The sequence below is a fragment of the Moschus berezovskii genome, chromosome 8 (assembly GCF_049115385.1).
Source record: "Moschus berezovskii isolate FMDL1 chromosome 8, NW_MosBer_1.0, whole genome shotgun sequence".
NCBI lineage: Eukaryota > Metazoa > Chordata > Mammalia > Artiodactyla > Moschidae > Moschus > Moschus berezovskii.
In genome coordinates this window covers 94,613,639-94,629,191 of record NC_142467.1, presented here as the reverse complement: position 1 = coordinate 94,629,191, position 15,553 = coordinate 94,613,639, and the positions used below count along the sequence as shown (strand labels likewise).

Sequence of the window (15,553 nt, the reverse complement as noted above, 5' to 3'; positions counted from 1 at the left end):
GATAGTCTGTTGTAGAAATCTCAGCTTCTGCCACCAACTTCCCCTCTCTGTTTCCTCATCCATAAAATGATAGTAATGATAGCACTGACCTCTGGTTGCGAAAATGCCATGAGGTCACGAATGTCAAGTGCATACCGCTTGATGCAAGTGATCATTATTGGGGCATAAATCACGTGCTGAGTGCTGCAAATAACGCTTTTGGCCCACAAGCAGTTCCCTTCCCTTCCATCTCTGACTTCCTGGATGAGTTCCATCTGTCTTGAAGCTTCCATGTCTCCACCTATGAAATAAAGTTGAGCATTCTGACATAAATATATCATAGACATCCCTCTTCACCTCCTGCCACAAACAAACTGGAAGGAACCTGAACAGCGGATTTGCAACGGAAGAGGATTTTTATTATCAACTGGGAGGCTGGACCTAGCCTAGAACATGTTCTTTTACTCCTCCCTTTCCTCAGACCCCAAGAGCAACTTGAGAGCTTTGAGGGCTCCCTTGCTTGGGACAAGGGTTGGAGGATGCTCCGAGGCTGACTGAGTGGAAAGAACAAAGTGGGAGGCAGTGGATTCAGGTCACAGAGAGAGCTCCAAGGGTGACTCAGTGGTGCTATGACCTGTTTGATGTGGCCAGGGCTCTGGGGCAAGTCACATCGCCTCTCTCAGCCTCAGTTTGTTCATCTGCAAAATGGAAGCAGCTCTCATATCATCAGTAACAGCTAAGAAGACTGAGGTAATTGACTTCCGACTTCCTGACAAGATGCCTGATACACTCCGAGTTCTGCTTGTTTTCAAGTGCTGGTAGTTTTCCTCGGGTTTACTTTTTTGTGTCTTGATGACTTTCTCTTGGCCCTTGACCACCTGCTCAGAAGTGTCTTCAGTTTGCGTCCCAGCTCCAGGACGGTTGGCTGGAGGGTCTTCTGGGAAGATGAAGGGGCCTCAAACCCAGAGTCTCAGACAGCAGCGGGCGTCGTTATGTTGAGCTCCTGGCGGACGAACCAGGCCCTCGAGTGTGGCATCCAACTGCGGAGCAGGCAGAGCAGGTGGAAGCGCCACGGGTAGAAGACCCCGGAAGTACGCGTGGCGCCTCCGCGGATTACGGCCAGAGCTGCCTTGGGCCCTGGAGCCGCCTTGACCCTCGTGATGCCCCTGGGGACGGGAGGGTATGATGGGGACTGCAGCTGGGGCTTAGCAGCCCGGCCACAGCCCTTCCCAGGCCAGCCTGGCCCCGCCTTGCGTCCTGGGCCCCACCTGACTCCCTCGGCGGCTGAGGCATGGTCTCGGAGACCCAGAACGCACATGGTAATGGCCACGTTCACTTCCTGCATGTCCAGCTCCCGCCGGAGAGAACTGAAGAAGCTGTCCAGAGCGAACTTGGCTGCCGAGTAGGGACTGGAGAAGGAAGTAGGCACCTGGCCTGGGGGCGCGGGAGGACAGTGGCTGAGCGGCTGAAGCCTTCCTGCCCGCTCCAGGCTCGCCTGCATCAGCCCTTGTGGCTTCCCCGCGCCCTGCCCCGCACACACGCACCGAGCAATGAGGACACCACCACTAGGGAGCCCTTGCTGTCAGCCAGGCTGGGCAGCGCCGAAGAAGTCAACTGCACGTAACTCAGGAAGTTCACCTGGAGGTGGCGACTGCGAGTCACCGGGCGGAGGAGGAATCCAAGCCCACACCGGGAAGGGGCGAAGCCTTGGCAGGTAGGGGCGGGGCTTGAGGACTGGGACGGCGTTCCGAAAGCGAGAGTGGGAGCATTGGCCGGGGGACTGAGCCAAGGCCGAGAGGGCGGAGCCCAGAACCAGGAAAGGCGGGGTCTGGAGCCCCTAGGGGCAGGGCCTGATGGTAACCGGAAGACGGTGGAGTCTGGTGGGAGGGCGGGGCCAGGGCCACGGGGTGGTGGAGTAGGGACCGCGGAGGGGCGGAGTACCTGCATGAGCCAGCGTGTCGACTGGGAGCTGCGGACCCGCGTGCCTGCTGGGGCGGTGCCGAGGTGGTTCAGCACCAGGTAGTCCAGCCCTCCTGGCCCGGAGAGGCCCGTCAGCCTGGAGCTAGTCCTTGAGGCTCCGCACCCCCAGGCCCTATGAGACACTGCTCCGAGCCCTGACCCCTGAACTAGCGAAGCTCCGGCCAGATCATGGACTCAGTGAGTTCTGACCCAGGTAGTGCCAACTAAGATCAAAGAGAACCCGTTCTACTCCCTAACCAGGCTTCAACCCTCATCCGACGGGCCGGGTCCAGAGTTCCACCCACTGGATGGGTTCCACCCATTGGATGCCATGAGGCTCCACCCCTTAGTCACGCCCCCGGAGCCATAAATCTCCGCCCTCAGACGGCTGTTACTACCACACCCCCGCCCCAATTTGGGTCTTGCCCCTAAAGCCTAGACCAAGGTCCCAGACTCCAGGCCCCGCCCCTCACCCAGCTTGTCCAGCGCAAACTGCACCACGCGCTCGGGCACCTCAGGGGAGGCCATGTCCGCAGCGATGTAGAAGACCTTGGGAGCGCCCAGCTTCCGGCAGTTCCCTACCACCTGGGGGGGCCAGAGCTGCCCGTGGGCCCCTCCACCCCAGCTGGCCCCCCTCCACCTGTCGGCTCCATGAGGGCCCCAGCCTGAAGCCTCCCCTCCCCTTCGATGAGCCTCGGGTTCCATTTAACATCATCCCCAAAGCTTTACCACTGGGATGGCAATCTGGCAGCTCACGGGCCATTTTTGCTTGTTCAACCATCAAAATTTAAAACTCAGATTTCAAATAAATCTTAACATTGCTGGCCTCTTGAGGTTTTCGAAGGTTTGTCACCAGGAGATGTATATTTCCTTGAAGCAATACTGGGCTGTTGCTAAGAAATGTCTACCCACCTCACTTTTGCCCTTGAGAACCCGAGCTATCAACACAGCCTTTGTTCACTATCATTACTCTCCTTCAGTGAGGAAAACTCCTCGCTTTACAACTATCTTACTGCTTCAGTCCCACACCAGAGCCCAGGAGAAGGTACTTTTCTTGTCTCTGACTTGCAAATAAGGAAACTTAGGCTCAGAGAGATTAGGTGACTTGCCCAAGGTCACACAGGAAGCCCGGATGCTTGCAGGGGTTCAAACTCAATCCCTGTTCCCCACTCCCCACCCCTACTTGAGATGGAGTGTCTCACCTGCTGCAGGAGAGCTTTGGTGTGGGCAGTGAGCACTAGGTGGGAGCCCAGGCGCGCGTAGTGGTATGCCAGCTCTTCCCCTATGCCGGCACTGACTCCCGTCAGTAGCACACGGGCTCCCTGGAGGCTGGCTGGTGGTGAGCAGGGCTGGTCAGCTTGGGGGATGGAGAGGATAGCCAGACCATCCCTCCCTCCCCCACACCTGGGCACTTACCTGGGTCAAAGTTGTCATCCCAATAATAGGCAAAGAACAGGGCTCCCAGCCCCGTAAGGAGTAGCACCTTCATGGCCCTCCCTGGGTCTGCAGTGGGCGAGAGGGCGGCCCACACAGGCCTGGCCCAGAGTTAAACCCCAGTCACACCCATTTCCCCAATGGTGTCTTTGTTAGAACAGCAAGTGGTGATGCCCCCAGCCCTGGCTCTGGCCTCTTTTTTCTGTCTCCATAGCCACAACCTGGTCTAGGTCATCATCCAGCTCACCGGAGCCACTGCAGCAATCTTCTTACCTGCTAAACACCCTGCCTATTGCACTTAGGACAAAAGGTGGGTGACCAAAAAGATCCTGCTTGAATCAGCCCCTCTCGTTCACTCTGCTTGGCCACACTAGCCTTGTCACTGATCACAGGAACCAGCCAGTCACCATCCTGCCTCAGGGCCTCTGCACCGGCTCTTCCCTCTGCAAGGATGCTCTTCCCAAGTACAACCCAATGGCTCTCTTTTTCAAGTCTCGCGGCAACCACCACCTCCTCAGAGGGCGCTGGCCTGGCCTCCTTCCCTACAGCACCTCTCTTCCTGATCCTCCTCTGTTCCTTACCTGTAGAACATTCATCTCCTCAGCACTTGTCATCCCCTGAAATGATCTTGATGATTACCTGTTCAGGCTCCCTCTCTCCCCTTAGACTCACTTCCATGAGGGCAGAAAGGAAAAGGAAACCTGCTTCTGTTTTGCTATTTTTTTTTTTTTTAATGTTTTAGCCACGTGTCATGCAGCATGTGGGATCTTAGCTCCCAACCAGGGATAGAATCCAAGCCCCCTGCAGTGGAAGCGCAGTCTTAAACCCTATACCACTAGGGAAGTCCCTGTTTTGCTCACTTTTGGATCTTCAGTGCCCCAAACCGCCAGACTTGTAGCAGGTGCTCAGTAGATAGACTGATACAGAGTGATACGAGGAATGTGGGAGTTGAGAAGTTGGGGAACCCAGAAAGACAACTCTATCTGGAGACACCCAGAAGGAAGTGGACGCTCAGGACTGGCTTGGAGATGGAGGTGTCCGTGTCATCAGGGTTAAGATGTGACTTCAGCTGTGGGAGTCAATTTACTTGTATCTCAGGTAGAAGGCATAAGAGAGAAAAGCCAGCTAATTAAATTTCAGGTGGTCATGGGTTTCCTCTGAAAAGGGCACAGGCCCATTCCATCTTGGGGTTTCTATCCTCTGAACTGCATGGGGCAAAGATTAGAGGCCATAGGGATCTCTTCCAAAAAAATCTGGCATGTCTCTTGCTGCTTCAAACCCTTCCAGGGTTCACCACTTCCCCGAATGGAGACCCAGCAGGTCTGGCCCCCTGCCTCCCTGTCCATCCTCATCTCCCCCCCTTCCCATCCATAAATCTATCAGTTCTCAGAGAAGTGAACTCCTCGCCTTAACCCAGTTATGCCAGCATCCCCTCAGCAAAGAACGCTCTCCCACCTCCCACTTCTCCCCACTTCCAGGGAAAGCCTTGAACCCCTCAGCTCAACCCTCTTCTCAACCAGGCCCTGATCACAGCAGCCCCGCAGGGGTTACCTGGCAAGCTGGGTGGGCGGGGGGAGGGGCGAATGGATGAATGGGAGGATGAAATAGCTAGGTTGTGATGGAGGAAAATAGGGGGAACCCAGATCCTCGCAGAACCCACTAGCCTCCTGACATCGCTGGGCCTCAGTTTCTCCACTAGACAAAGGGGGAGTGCGACCCACTTGCACTTTCCCAACCGCGCATTCACTCACTCAGGTTTGTTTCTCCCAACGTCCAGAGGGGCCGGGGTCCGGGGTTAGGAGCCACACGCGCGCCCCTCCACGCTCACTTCACGGCCGTGTCCCCTGGGCTCGGACCGCGCCCCCAGCGTAGGGTGTGAGTCACGTGACTCCGAATCCCCCTCCTTGGGGGGAGGGGCTAGACTATGTGTAGGGGGGAAACTCAGCTCCAGGCGTTGCCAGGCAACAGCCTCCTGCCTAGCTCTTTCCCTCACCCCACCCCTTAGGGAAGCCCCAACGCCCGACCGGATCACGTGACCAAAGCCTCGCCTATCAGACCATTCCGCCCTCGTGTTGCCGTGACAACCGGCAGCCAGACACTCTCTTCCTAGGCCTGAGCCCTTGATCTCCTGGGTTGTGGCTCTCCTTCAGGCCTCACTCAAGACACCTGACTTCTATTTCCCTCACGTCACCAGGGCCGTGCCGCGCCCGACTGCATTTCCCAGGAGGCTTGGCAGCTAGACGAACCGTCCGGCGCCTCACGGGAAGTGCCGACTACTTTTCCCATACAGCTTTGCGGTGGCCGGTCCTTGAGGACTAATCTTCGCGGAGACGACTTTTGCAGTCGGACCGCAGCCCATAAGCCTTTGCGGCTGACAAGAGACTACGCGTCCCAGAGGCCCCTGCGGCGCCGCAACCGGAAGCGGCGGGCGAACCGAGTGTCCTTGCGCGCGGAGCCGAGCGATCATGGTACCCCGAGTTTGGTCGCTGATGAGGTTCGTGGGGTCACCGGGCGGGCCTCAAGCCCCCGAAGATGTTCCCTTCTGCGGGCACCCGACATCTGGTTTGCTCCCGATCGCCTCTTTGCTTCCCGTAGTGTCAGGTCTCCAGTGTCTGTTCAGACAGGGTGGAGCTTCTCCACTTCCTGCTTCCTAGCGAGTCCTTGCCTTCGCACTCTGTATACTAGACCCCTCGGAGTCTCACTTGCCGGCTCTGTAATATGGGAGTGCCGCACGCATTTGTTGCGTGGTTAAACTCAGAAACCTCCCGCGGGTTTCTCTCGGAGCGTTCCACGGGAACTGGAAGGTAGAAGATGGTCAGACGTCTTAAGCCTTAACTTTTCCCTGCCTCTGCGGGATCTCGAGTGACACCATCCCTCTCCATGCTTCAGTGTACCAGTTAAATATTCCTGCACGCTCTAAATAAACTACTGTGTGTCAGGCCCGCCTCTGGGCTCCCAAGATGCCCCGCGCTTCCCCCATTAGCTGCCCGGTTTCAGGTGTGTCCCTCTTTGGCCTGAGGGCACCCTTCCCCTAGGAGTCTAACTCCATCCCCACCCTTGCAGGCGTAGACCTGGGAGGTGGCCAGCAGTGTCTGTTGAGCTACTGTGGTTCTTTTCTCTGCCTGCAGGTTCCTCATCAAGGGCAGTGTGGCTGGGGGTGCTATCTACCTGGTGTACGACCAGGAGCTGCTGGGGCCCAGTGACAAGAGTCAGGCGGTCCTTCAGAAAGCCGAAGAGGTGGTTCCCACTGCCGTGTACCAGTTCAGCCAGTACGTGTGCGAGCAGACAGGCCTGAAGTTACCACAGGTACCCTGAGCTGGTATTGAGGCTGTGCCTGGGAGGGAGCAGGGGTGACAGCTCTGTGATGGCCTTTGATCCCGGGTCCTTCAGCCTTGCTTGGCATCCTGGGCACTGGATGCTGCTCTTCTGGCCTGTGAGGGAGGCTGGGCCTGCCAGGTCTTCTTTCACAGCCCCTTCTCCCCTTCTCTCCCCAGCTCCCAGCCCCTCCAAAGTTTAATTTTCACATCCGCGACTCTTGGAATTCAGGTAGGCCCAGGTCTATCTGCATGCAGGCGAGGGGCCCCAGATACCTCCCATATTCCTTCCTGGCCATTCCTTTCCATCACTAGCTTTCCTGCTCTTTGTACAACCTCCCTTCCCCAAGAGCTGAAAGAGACAAGAGGGTGGAGATTCCAGGGAGTGGGGAGCAATGTGTGACCTCCATCTGTTTCCCTGCGTGGAACTGACAGCTGGCAGTGGTACCTCTAAAAATTTCTGCTCAAAGTCCCTGGCCTTTCCTTCCCACAGGCATCATCACCATGATGTCAGCTCTGTCTGTGGCCCCCTCCAAGGCCTGGGAGTACTCCAAGGAGGGCTGGGAATACTTGAAGGAGCGAACCAAGTAGCCTGTCAGAGGAAGCTGTCTGCCCCAGACGGGAACAGGGGCAGGGGCGCCATGAACACCAGACTGGGACCCAACTGGGCAGCTTCTGGCCTTGCTGGCCCAATAAAGGACTTGGAAGTGTTCCTCAATCCATGTGCTGGACCCCTGGGAAATGGGCTTCTGGCTCCTGGGGGCCTGACCTTGATTGAAGGCCAAGGTCCACTCCTTTGTACCTGGACCTTGCCCACCAGTGGGCCCTCGACCTGGTATGGGGAGTGGGAACAGACCATAGCCCTTGGGCTCAGGGTTCAGAACATGCTGAGGGCCCATCTGAGTCTGGGGTCTCCTTGGTTTTTGGAGGGCTGAGCACAGGATGGGGCAGTCTAGGGGCAAGGGCTGATCTACACGGAAGTCCCCACAACTGCTGATTCTCCTTCCTGCTCAGCTCACCAATCTTCATGTCTAGTCAAGTCCCTGCTCTCATCTGGTTTCCACTCTCATTCCACCCTCTCCCCACAACCTGAGGATTGCTGGGAAGCACAGACCTGGTGGTCATGGTCTCCCTGGCCCACAAGGGCCCTGACTTCCAGATATCCTGCTCCCCTGGGAAGCCTTCTATTGACACCTCGTGCCTACTCTGGGTCAGCTGCCTGGTGACCCACATATCTCTCAATCCAGCTGGAGCTCTGGGGAGGGTGGACCCTTGAGATGCTCCCTGTGAGGTCCCCAGCACCCAGCCACAGAAGCCATCCCACCATGGTGACAGCAGGAGAAGACCTCTGTCCCTGACAGGGTAGGAGGTGGATGTGGGTGGGAGCCAGCCGCTGGCCCATGAAGCTACCCTATGAGCAGGGAGCAGGCCTGGGTATCGACTGGTGCCCTGAGCTGGCACAGGATTGTCTGTCCCCAAGAGTTCTTGGGTTCATGTCACTCTAGGGGATGGCGCTCACTCAGGACTGTGAGCCAGGAGGGGAGAGCAGCGTTACAGATGAAGGAGGCAGAGATCAGAGGCCAGGGTGTCTCCTAGGCTTACCTGAGTGTAGGAAACCACACGTCTGTTCATGCACTCAGCCAGGAAGGGGTGGGGAGGGCTGTGTACTTGGGAAAGGGGAGCCCTGAATGACCTGTGCCACCGTGGTCATGATCTGACAGCCTGGAGACTGGTGCTGCTCTTGATCTCTCTGCGCCCTCGTCGTCAGACCCAGATTCCTCGCTTTCGACTTGTATTTGTTGCCAGTGACCAGCTCGCTGCTGGCCCCACCTCTGGGACCACCCTCTCCATCTGTTCCCCGTACACCACATCTGATGATATTATGGACCTTCTCACACACCTGTGGCTCCCCCACCCCGTAAGACTCCTCAGAGGGGCCCCACCTCCGCTCTGTCCTTCTGGGACACACCGGAAGCCCTCAGTTCCCAGAACACAGCTGCCTTTCCCGTTGTGCGGCCCCTCACTAGGCCATCTTTCCTCCTGGCTGACTCCTGTGCATCTGCCCCTGGCTTAGACGCCTTCTCCAGGAAGCCTCGCTTGCCCCGTTCCTCCAGTGCTCCTCAGTGCCGCGTCACAGGGCCCACCACCTCGGGGCACATTTCCTCAGCTCAGCATCACCGACACCCAGGAAGGATCTGTGTTGGGGTCACCCCAGGCACGGTGCCCGGCAGTGTCCCTGCCTCCAACCCCCAAAATACCAGTGGCTCCTTACCCACCACTCATGACAACCACCAATGTCTCCTGGTGTTGCCAGCTGTCTTCAGGGGACACAACTGCCCTATATGGCTGAAGTCCAACATGGGCCCTAGCAGGCTGGAATCCGGGTATATAATGCTTCCTTTGGCAGACTGTGGGGCGTGCGATCTGTCTTTTCCAACTTCTAGAGGCCACTGCCCCTTATTTCACCCTCACAGCCAGCAGGATTGTCTTCCTCTGTCATGTCTCCATCTTGCTCCTCTGCCTCCGTTTCCCTTGTAAGGACACTTCCAGTAACAGGACCCATGTGGGTGACTCTAGGTGCTCTCCTGTGTGAAGGTTCTTAATTGAGTCCTGTCTGCCAGGTCCCTCTTGCCCAGGCAATATGGAGGATTATGACAGGGATGTGCCCGGCCTGGTGGAGGTATATTTAGCCAACAGGAGAAAAGGCCTGTCCTGTGTCTGTCTTCCCTTGACTGTGGGCCTGGGGAAACAGGCCTAGTCAGCCTTGGTTGTTGGTACATCTCAGCCTCCAGAGAGGGCCAGGCCAGACCCTACCTGAGTGTGAGAGATGGAGCCAAGAAGCAGGGCTCTGGCCACTATTCCCCTAATAAAGTGGAGTGGGGTACACCCAGCCCCATCCACAGACCCAGGGCCCCTGGAGACAAGGCACACAGCTGACCTAGGGAGGTAGCACTGCCCCATTACACACTGCCTTCTCCAATAAACCTGGCCACCTCTGGAGTCCAGGCAGCCCTTTATCCCTGAACATACCTGTACCTTGTGTGGAGTGAGACTCTACTCCTGCATCCTGGCAACTCCCCTTCCACTTGGGCCCTGTCCCCCAACCCAGGCCTATTTTATCACCTGGTGTTCAAGAGCCCTTCTGCTCCTGTCACAGAATACGTGGTCCTCTGTCATTCACAGTAGGACATCAATCTCACTAGAGTAGTCAGATTTCAGAGACAGAAAGTAGGTGGTGGGAGCCAGGGTACTGGGCAGTGAGTGCTTGATGGGGACAGAGTTGTAGTTTGGGAAGAGGAAGTTCTAGAGATGGATGGTGGGAACAGATGTATGATGCAGAGACTATACACAATGCCACTGAATTATACCCTTAAATAGTTAAAATAGTAAATTTCATGTGTATTTTTACCACACAAAATCCACAACATCCCATGGGGCAAGCATCTCATATATGGAGGCAGAATGTGGGCGATGGGAACAAACACTAGGCCCCCAAGGAGAGATGGATGGCTGAGATGCACAACCCAGACAGTCCTCTGAACTCCGGGCCTGGGCTCATGTGGCCATGCTGCTGGCAAAGTGCTTCTGGAAAATCCAACAGTCCCTGAAAGCTGCCCCCTTCCATCCTCCTTCCCTGAAGAAAGAGCTGTGGCTTAACATCGATAAATGTAATTTCATTTTACTTGAGATAAAAAAAGACACAACGCTTTAAATAAAGGGTACTGGAACAGAAACACATTTATTACAAAAAACCAAAAAAAAAAAAAAACCAAAAACAATTTCACATTGTATTGAGCTACAATATGGCAGCAGATTAAAAAAAAAATTATTGTACACAGTTTAAGGGAACTCTTAACAGAACATACTCTTGTTGCCACGTGACATGTAACACAGGAGCCCAAGCACTTAATAGCGGCGAGTGAAGTGGGCGTCGGTGGGTCTGCTCCCAAAGCCACCTCGCGGGATCACATGGCCCCGAGAGGCCCCCCCAGGGGCAAAGCTGCCGCGCCTGGAACAAAGGCAGATTGTGTTTGTTTTCCCTCAGTGGGCTCTGCCCTGTGCCCAGTCTCTCTGGGGCTTTCTTCCCTCTGGGGTGGCACCACCAAGGTCAGAAGTGCACCCTGTGAGCAGCAGTGACACCCGCCAGAGAATACAGGCAAAAACAAGAGCAATGATGACAGTCCTTACCCGGACATGCCTCCCCGGTTCATCATGTGACCAGACATACTCCTCTCACCACCTGCAAAACAAGAAACACTCTTCACACAGTGCCCTGGGGTACAGGACAAGGAGTTCAGAGGACACAGGGCTCTAGTCCCTGTCTTTAAGACCCAGGTTACTGGTGAATATGTGAGCACATGGGTTACACACACCCATGGGCCTCGCTAAGTTGAGGCAGAGAGACAGGAGCTATGGCACCCGTAGCACCCCTCCCACCCACTCACCAGGAGCCCCCAGACCTACGCACCCAGTGCAGAAAGAGCAAGGCCGAGTGGTGGGAAAAACAGTGCCACTCCCACCCTCAGGAGAAGGGGCACCTCTAGCTGCCTGGTGCTTCTCCACAAAGACTCTGAAACTCTGCTGAGAACAGTCCTCACCTTGCCACCTCCTGTGGTCCCTGTCCATCATGCCTCCGTCAGCAGCGCCCTGCCACGCACGGTCCTCCTCTATTCTGCGGCCGTGGTCCCCCCACTCTCGTCTGCCCCTTGGAGAAAGACATCGCTGATTTGGATTGCCCCCATCTTGGCCTTCCAGGACAGCAACGACACTGGGTTTGGGAAGGTGGGTTTGGCATTTTGTGATCCCAGCCCTCTGAGCAATGGAGGGCTGTGGGGAATGGAACTGGCCCTCGGTCCAAGGCTGTCCAGAGACTGGAAACAGCCTGGGCTGCAGAGCCCGCACTCAGCTTATCCCCAAGACCAGGAGTCCTCAGCTGGATACATCAATTAGGCCAGCTGAATGTGAGGAACTGGCGGGCACTATGGGACATGGGTCACAAACCTGGGTGGAGGAGGGAGCCCCCGGCCCTCGCTCATCCTCTTGTCGGAGCCATAGCCGCCCCAGCCATCACGGGAGTCGCGGCCATGGCGCTCTGGTCCTCCGTGGCGTTCAGGGTAATGCTGGATGTGAAAGGGCCAAGATGAAAGATTTTAGTACCACCCTGGATCCCACGGCCTCTGGGCAACAAGTTAACAGTAACAAGGATGATGACTCAGACAGAAGCCCCTTGCAGGTCTGAGACAGTGCCAACAGGCACTGGACACACTGTCTGTGGTCTAGAGGCGTTCAGCTGGCACAACACAGCTGCACCGTGGAAATCTGCTCACATCCTGGGCAGCAGAAGTGCTTGTGGAGCCCAAGCCTGAATTAGGTGCTCCCTACCCAGAAGGCAGAGGTTCGGGCACCCATGGACAAAGGGTAGAGGGGTCAAGTGGCTGACCCACAGCAGGAAATTATCATGATGTGCCATGTGCCTGCATGCAGAATATAATCATGGAGTCACCAGGGATAAACAGCACTGTCTAATCAGGGAGGGCACTGTCTAATCAGATGACAGAAGCCATCCATGTTCAAGAGTAGAAGAGCAGGACTGGACAGACACACGCAAGTCATCTTATTTAACACCCCCTGCTCCCTTACACAACTGGAGAAACAGGCTCAGGAGGAGTGGGAGCACAAGGATGTGACCCTGCTCTGGATCCCAGAGTGGGACATGTTAACCACCATGTTGCTGCTCAATGTCTCTACCACAGGAAACCCAGGACACCAGGGGCACATTCACCTGTGTGTGAGACGTGACTCTGGGAGGAGAGGAACAGGAATCGTGTGAGGGTCATGAACTGCTCCTGAGGCGGCAGGAAAGGCCTCAGGAGTTTGGCCACTCCCAGTCACGTTCTCAGGCTCAGAGGGAGGTGAACAGTATATCAAGGTGCTGTGGTCAGAGAGAGCACCAACCCCCAGGGTGGCAACTCTTGTCTGCTGAGTAACGCCTTGACCACAACCTTCCCTTATCTTTTCCATTCTCCAAGGAACCCACTAAAAAGTCAAGGCTCTTTGGAGAAAGTTTCTCAAGCTAAATATACGAGAGAGAGAAAAAAGGAAAAAACTGCATTTGTTTCCTAATGTGTTGACGCTGCTAAAGAAAAAATGCATGGGCAACCACTGACACTCCAAGTGCACCTGGAGCCCAAGACATGAGGTGTCACATCTGGCCAGCACCGTGGGTCACACGGAACATTCCAACAGACCCTGCCAGGCTCACGCAAAGCTCTCCAGTACTTTAGTACCCATGTAGTCACAAAGACGTGTAGAACCTCAGGGTCAAGGCTATACAAGGCTTCAGAATACCTGCTTGAACTCTGGGCTAGCACAAAGTACCAGCTATTCATTCACGCTGTTGTTCCACACAGGTTGCAGGTGCCACACTCTCTTACTCCTTATTACTCTAACTTGGGTGGAGGAGGAAGCAGGCATGGCAAAGAAAAGAGAATCAACTGTACAGGGAAAACTGGCTAAAATCACGGCTTCTGACTTACCTGTCCTTCTCTTTCTCCCATGATTGACCTTGAACCTTCTCTCCTGAAAAAGGCAATTCAAATGAAATCATGAGGAGAAACATAGGTTGGACAGATCCCCAAATGGAAAACATTTCCCAAGTTGAACGTAGGTAATTCACACACACACACTGCTGGCTCAACTGGGCTTGAGACCTAGAAGTGCCACTCGAGATCTTCATTATGAATGAACAATGAAAAAAAAAACCCAAAACAGGATGGGGAATGTCCCTGTGATCCAGTGGTTAAGACTTAGCCTTTCAATGAAGAGGATGGGAGTTCCACCTTTGGTTGAGGAGCTAAGATCCCACATGCCATGGAGCAATAAAACCAAAACATAAAACAGATACAACATTATAACAAATTCAATAGACTTTAAAAATGGTCCCCCCACACACAGAATGAATCAGGGCAAAAAAAGCCCACAAAAAACCCCATGAATTAAGTGGCCAGGGTGAGTGGCTGACCTGTCAACAGAGTGGTCAGGGTAGCGGCCCCGGTCCCTGTGGTCAAAGTCGTGGAAGCGGTCCTGACGATTGAAGTCAGAATGGTAGCGCTCATCCAGGGCTGCCCGCTTAGCTTCCGGCCAGTAAGCATCATCTCGCCTGGGGTGGGGCGGCAGGAAGCAAGAAAGGAGGGCATACGTATGACCTCTGTGGAAGCTGGTAAACGAAACCCTCAACAGTCCAACTGCCCTGCCCCATCACTCACAGAATGAAAACTAACTTTATCCATAGAGTCCATTCTCTGCTACTAGAGTGGAGCGTGCCTGGAGGGGTGATGTGGAATGTGACTGAACAGCTCCATTCTTTAATACAACATACCTGAGTCCCCCAAAGAGAAAGCTCAGGTCTCCTTACAGGAAGGCATCAGTGAAGTGGATGTCAGATCCCTTCTGAGAACAGCTCATGGCCACAAGGGTTGGCAAGTCTATTAGGACAGTTAGTGCACTAACTGTCCTGCCCCATGCAGACTTGACTCAGAAGACACCCAGTGCAGAGGACTATTACTAGCACTTGCAATGTACCTGTTCAAAACCATTTATATCACTGCAATGATTCCAAAGTCTGGAAAGTGTGTGTGTGTGTGAATCTGTGCTGGTATTAAAACTGAGATATAATAAGCACCACTTTCACCCACCGTTTCTCCAACAATCTCAAACCACCTCATGTTTCCATATAAAGTACAGAATATCAAGTTGAGCTGCAGCAAATACTCATGCTTTTTTCCCCCCTTGTGCATCTTTTTAAACAAAAATCCCTCATTAACAGGGTTCCGGGGAACATGGCACAGTTTTAAATGCCATGGGCTACCTTAGGGGTGGCAGTGCGCTGTGGCATGGCTTACCGCCCATAGTCATAGGGCCTGCGGACGGCGGGCCGCCGCTCCTGCTCATAACGCAGCTCCTGCTGGCGCCGCAGCTCCTCGCGCTCATGGTGGATGCGCTCCTGCTCACGACGGCGCTCATGCTCCACCCGCCGGCGCTCCCGCTCCAGCCGCTCCCGCTCCATGCGCTCCCTTTCTAGGCGGTGTCTGTGGAAGGCCAGCCTCTCGCGGGCAATGAGCAGCTTCTTGCGCTCCTGCCGCTCGAGCTCTGCCTGCATGGACTGCTCTCGCTCGCTATGCTCGCGCAACCTGCAAGCAAACAGTAGAGGCTGCAAGGACCCCCGAGATGCAGCAGTGCCCCCAAGTGGAATGAGGGGGGAACTTGAACTGCAGATAAATTTAGTAACAAAAAAGTGCCAGAGGTTGGTGGAGGCAGCAGGCTGTGCAGGACCCACCATCCCGGCACTAGGCTGAGACAGTGACAGCCTAGCTTTTGCAGAGATACTGATGTTGCCCAACATGTGCTTCCCTCCAATCTCCTGTCCATTCTCTGCTCTGTTTACTGAGAGGGAATAAATACCAGCAGAAATGCCTTATCTGGTCTTCTTTTTTGTGTCTGTGATTTCCTTGCTTCAGGGACCATGTCTTGGACCCTGCGCATCCCCATCCAACAGATAACACCAGGCTTTTGGGAAGGAGCCCATGAAGTGGAAAGGCTGGGATCACCTTTCCCAGTGCATTCATCTGCATGGTCCTGATCCCTGGTAAGACTCAATGATGTTTCACGACCCTGCTGAGCCACTTCTGTTAACCGTGCTATTCAGGCTAATTTTTGTTTATTTCAAATCACCTTTTTTCCTGTCTGTCACACATCTTTGGTCTTTCAGTGCTGAGAAGGGAAATTTTAACTTAGCCAACTCCTTTATAAATTTTTAGTCCTTTCAAAAGCTCAAACTCAAATAGATTTACTTTTGCATCATAGAAATG

At 54.8% G+C, this 15,553-nt stretch overlaps 3 protein-coding genes across 12 annotated transcripts in view; 1 reads left to right on the top strand and 2 right to left on the bottom strand.

The window, feature by feature from the left end:
- Positions 1-297: 297 nt before the first annotated feature.
- Positions 298-5,867, bottom strand: HSD11B1L (hydroxysteroid 11-beta dehydrogenase 1 like). 5 transcript variants are annotated; one of them, XM_088838918.1, is made up of 8 exons: positions 5,124-5,137; positions 3,355-3,473; positions 3,141-3,271; positions 2,412-2,523; positions 1,921-2,012; positions 1,524-1,617; positions 1,248-1,413; positions 302-1,145 (listed from the first exon to the last, which is right to left on the bottom strand). In XM_088838918.1, the coding sequence occupies exons 2-8, from the start codon at positions 3,425-3,427 to the stop codon at positions 950-952; spliced, it is 864 nt and encodes a 287-aa protein (XP_088695044.1). In that variant the 5' UTR covers positions 3,428-3,473; positions 5,124-5,137; the 3' UTR covers positions 302-949. The 5 variants fall into 5 exon arrangements, with proteins under 5 accessions (XP_055286239.1, XP_088695041.1, XP_088695042.1 ...); XM_055430264.2 differs by having other exon boundaries at positions 298-1,413; positions 1,524-1,713; positions 5,124-5,867; XM_088838916.1 differs by having other exon boundaries at positions 300-1,145; positions 1,524-1,713; positions 3,355-5,867.
- On the top strand, positions 5,710-7,404 carry MICOS13 (mitochondrial contact site and cristae organizing system subunit 13). The gene is made up of 4 exons (XM_055430266.1): positions 5,710-5,866; positions 6,501-6,678; positions 6,867-6,918; positions 7,180-7,404. Exons 1-4 carry the CDS (start codon positions 5,838-5,840, stop codon positions 7,275-7,277), a joined length of 357 nt encoding a protein of 118 aa, XP_055286241.1. The 5' UTR covers positions 5,710-5,837; the 3' UTR covers positions 7,278-7,404.
- A 2,995-nt stretch (positions 7,405-10,399) lies between these two features.
- SAFB (scaffold attachment factor B) overlaps positions 10,400-15,553 on the bottom strand; it is a 62,377-nt gene continuing 57,223 nt past the window's right edge. For 3 of the 6 annotated variants that reach the window (XM_088838909.1, XM_055430259.2, XM_088838912.1), the window contains 7 exons: positions 14,588-14,875; positions 13,708-13,845; positions 13,223-13,265; positions 11,688-11,806; positions 11,285-11,454; positions 10,875-10,926; positions 10,400-10,695 (listed from right to left, as the gene is read on the bottom strand). In XM_088838909.1, coding sequence (XP_088695035.1) covers positions 10,593-10,695; positions 10,875-10,926; positions 11,285-11,454; positions 11,688-11,806; positions 13,223-13,265; positions 13,708-13,845; positions 14,588-14,875 — 913 coding nt within the window. In that variant the 3' untranslated portion in view covers positions 10,400-10,592. The remainder of the gene's footprint in view (positions 10,696-10,874; positions 10,927-11,284; positions 11,455-11,687; positions 11,807-13,222; positions 13,266-13,707; positions 13,846-14,587; positions 14,876-15,553) is intronic. The other 3 variants (XM_088838910.1, XM_088838913.1, XM_088838911.1) reach the window with 2 other exon arrangements.

Bases quoted from the DNA above. Each gene is read 5' to 3' on its own strand.
- HSD11B1L (XM_055430264.2), bottom strand. From the start codon at position 3,427: ATGAAGGTGCTACTCCTTACGGGGCTGGGAGCCCTGTTCTTTGCCTAT. The intron at 2,524-3,140 runs GTGAGACACTCC...TGGCCCCCCCAG, and splicing joins CCAAAGCTCTCCTGCAGCAG to GTGGTAGGGAACTGCCGGAA. The intron at 1,714-1,920 runs GTACTCCGCCCC...ACGCCGTCCCAG, and splicing joins CGACACGCTGGCTCATGCAG to TCCTCAAGCCCCGCCCCTAC.
- MICOS13 (XM_055430266.1), top strand. From the start codon at position 5,838: ATGGTACCCCGAGTTTGGTCGCTGATGAG. The intron at 6,679-6,866 runs GTACCCTGAGCT...TTCTCTCCCCAG, and splicing joins CAGGCCTGAAGTTACCACAG to CTCCCAGCCCCTCCAAAGTT. The intron at 6,919-7,179 runs GTAGGCCCAGGT...TCCTTCCCACAG, and splicing joins CCGCGACTCTTGGAATTCAG to GCATCATCACCATGATGTCA.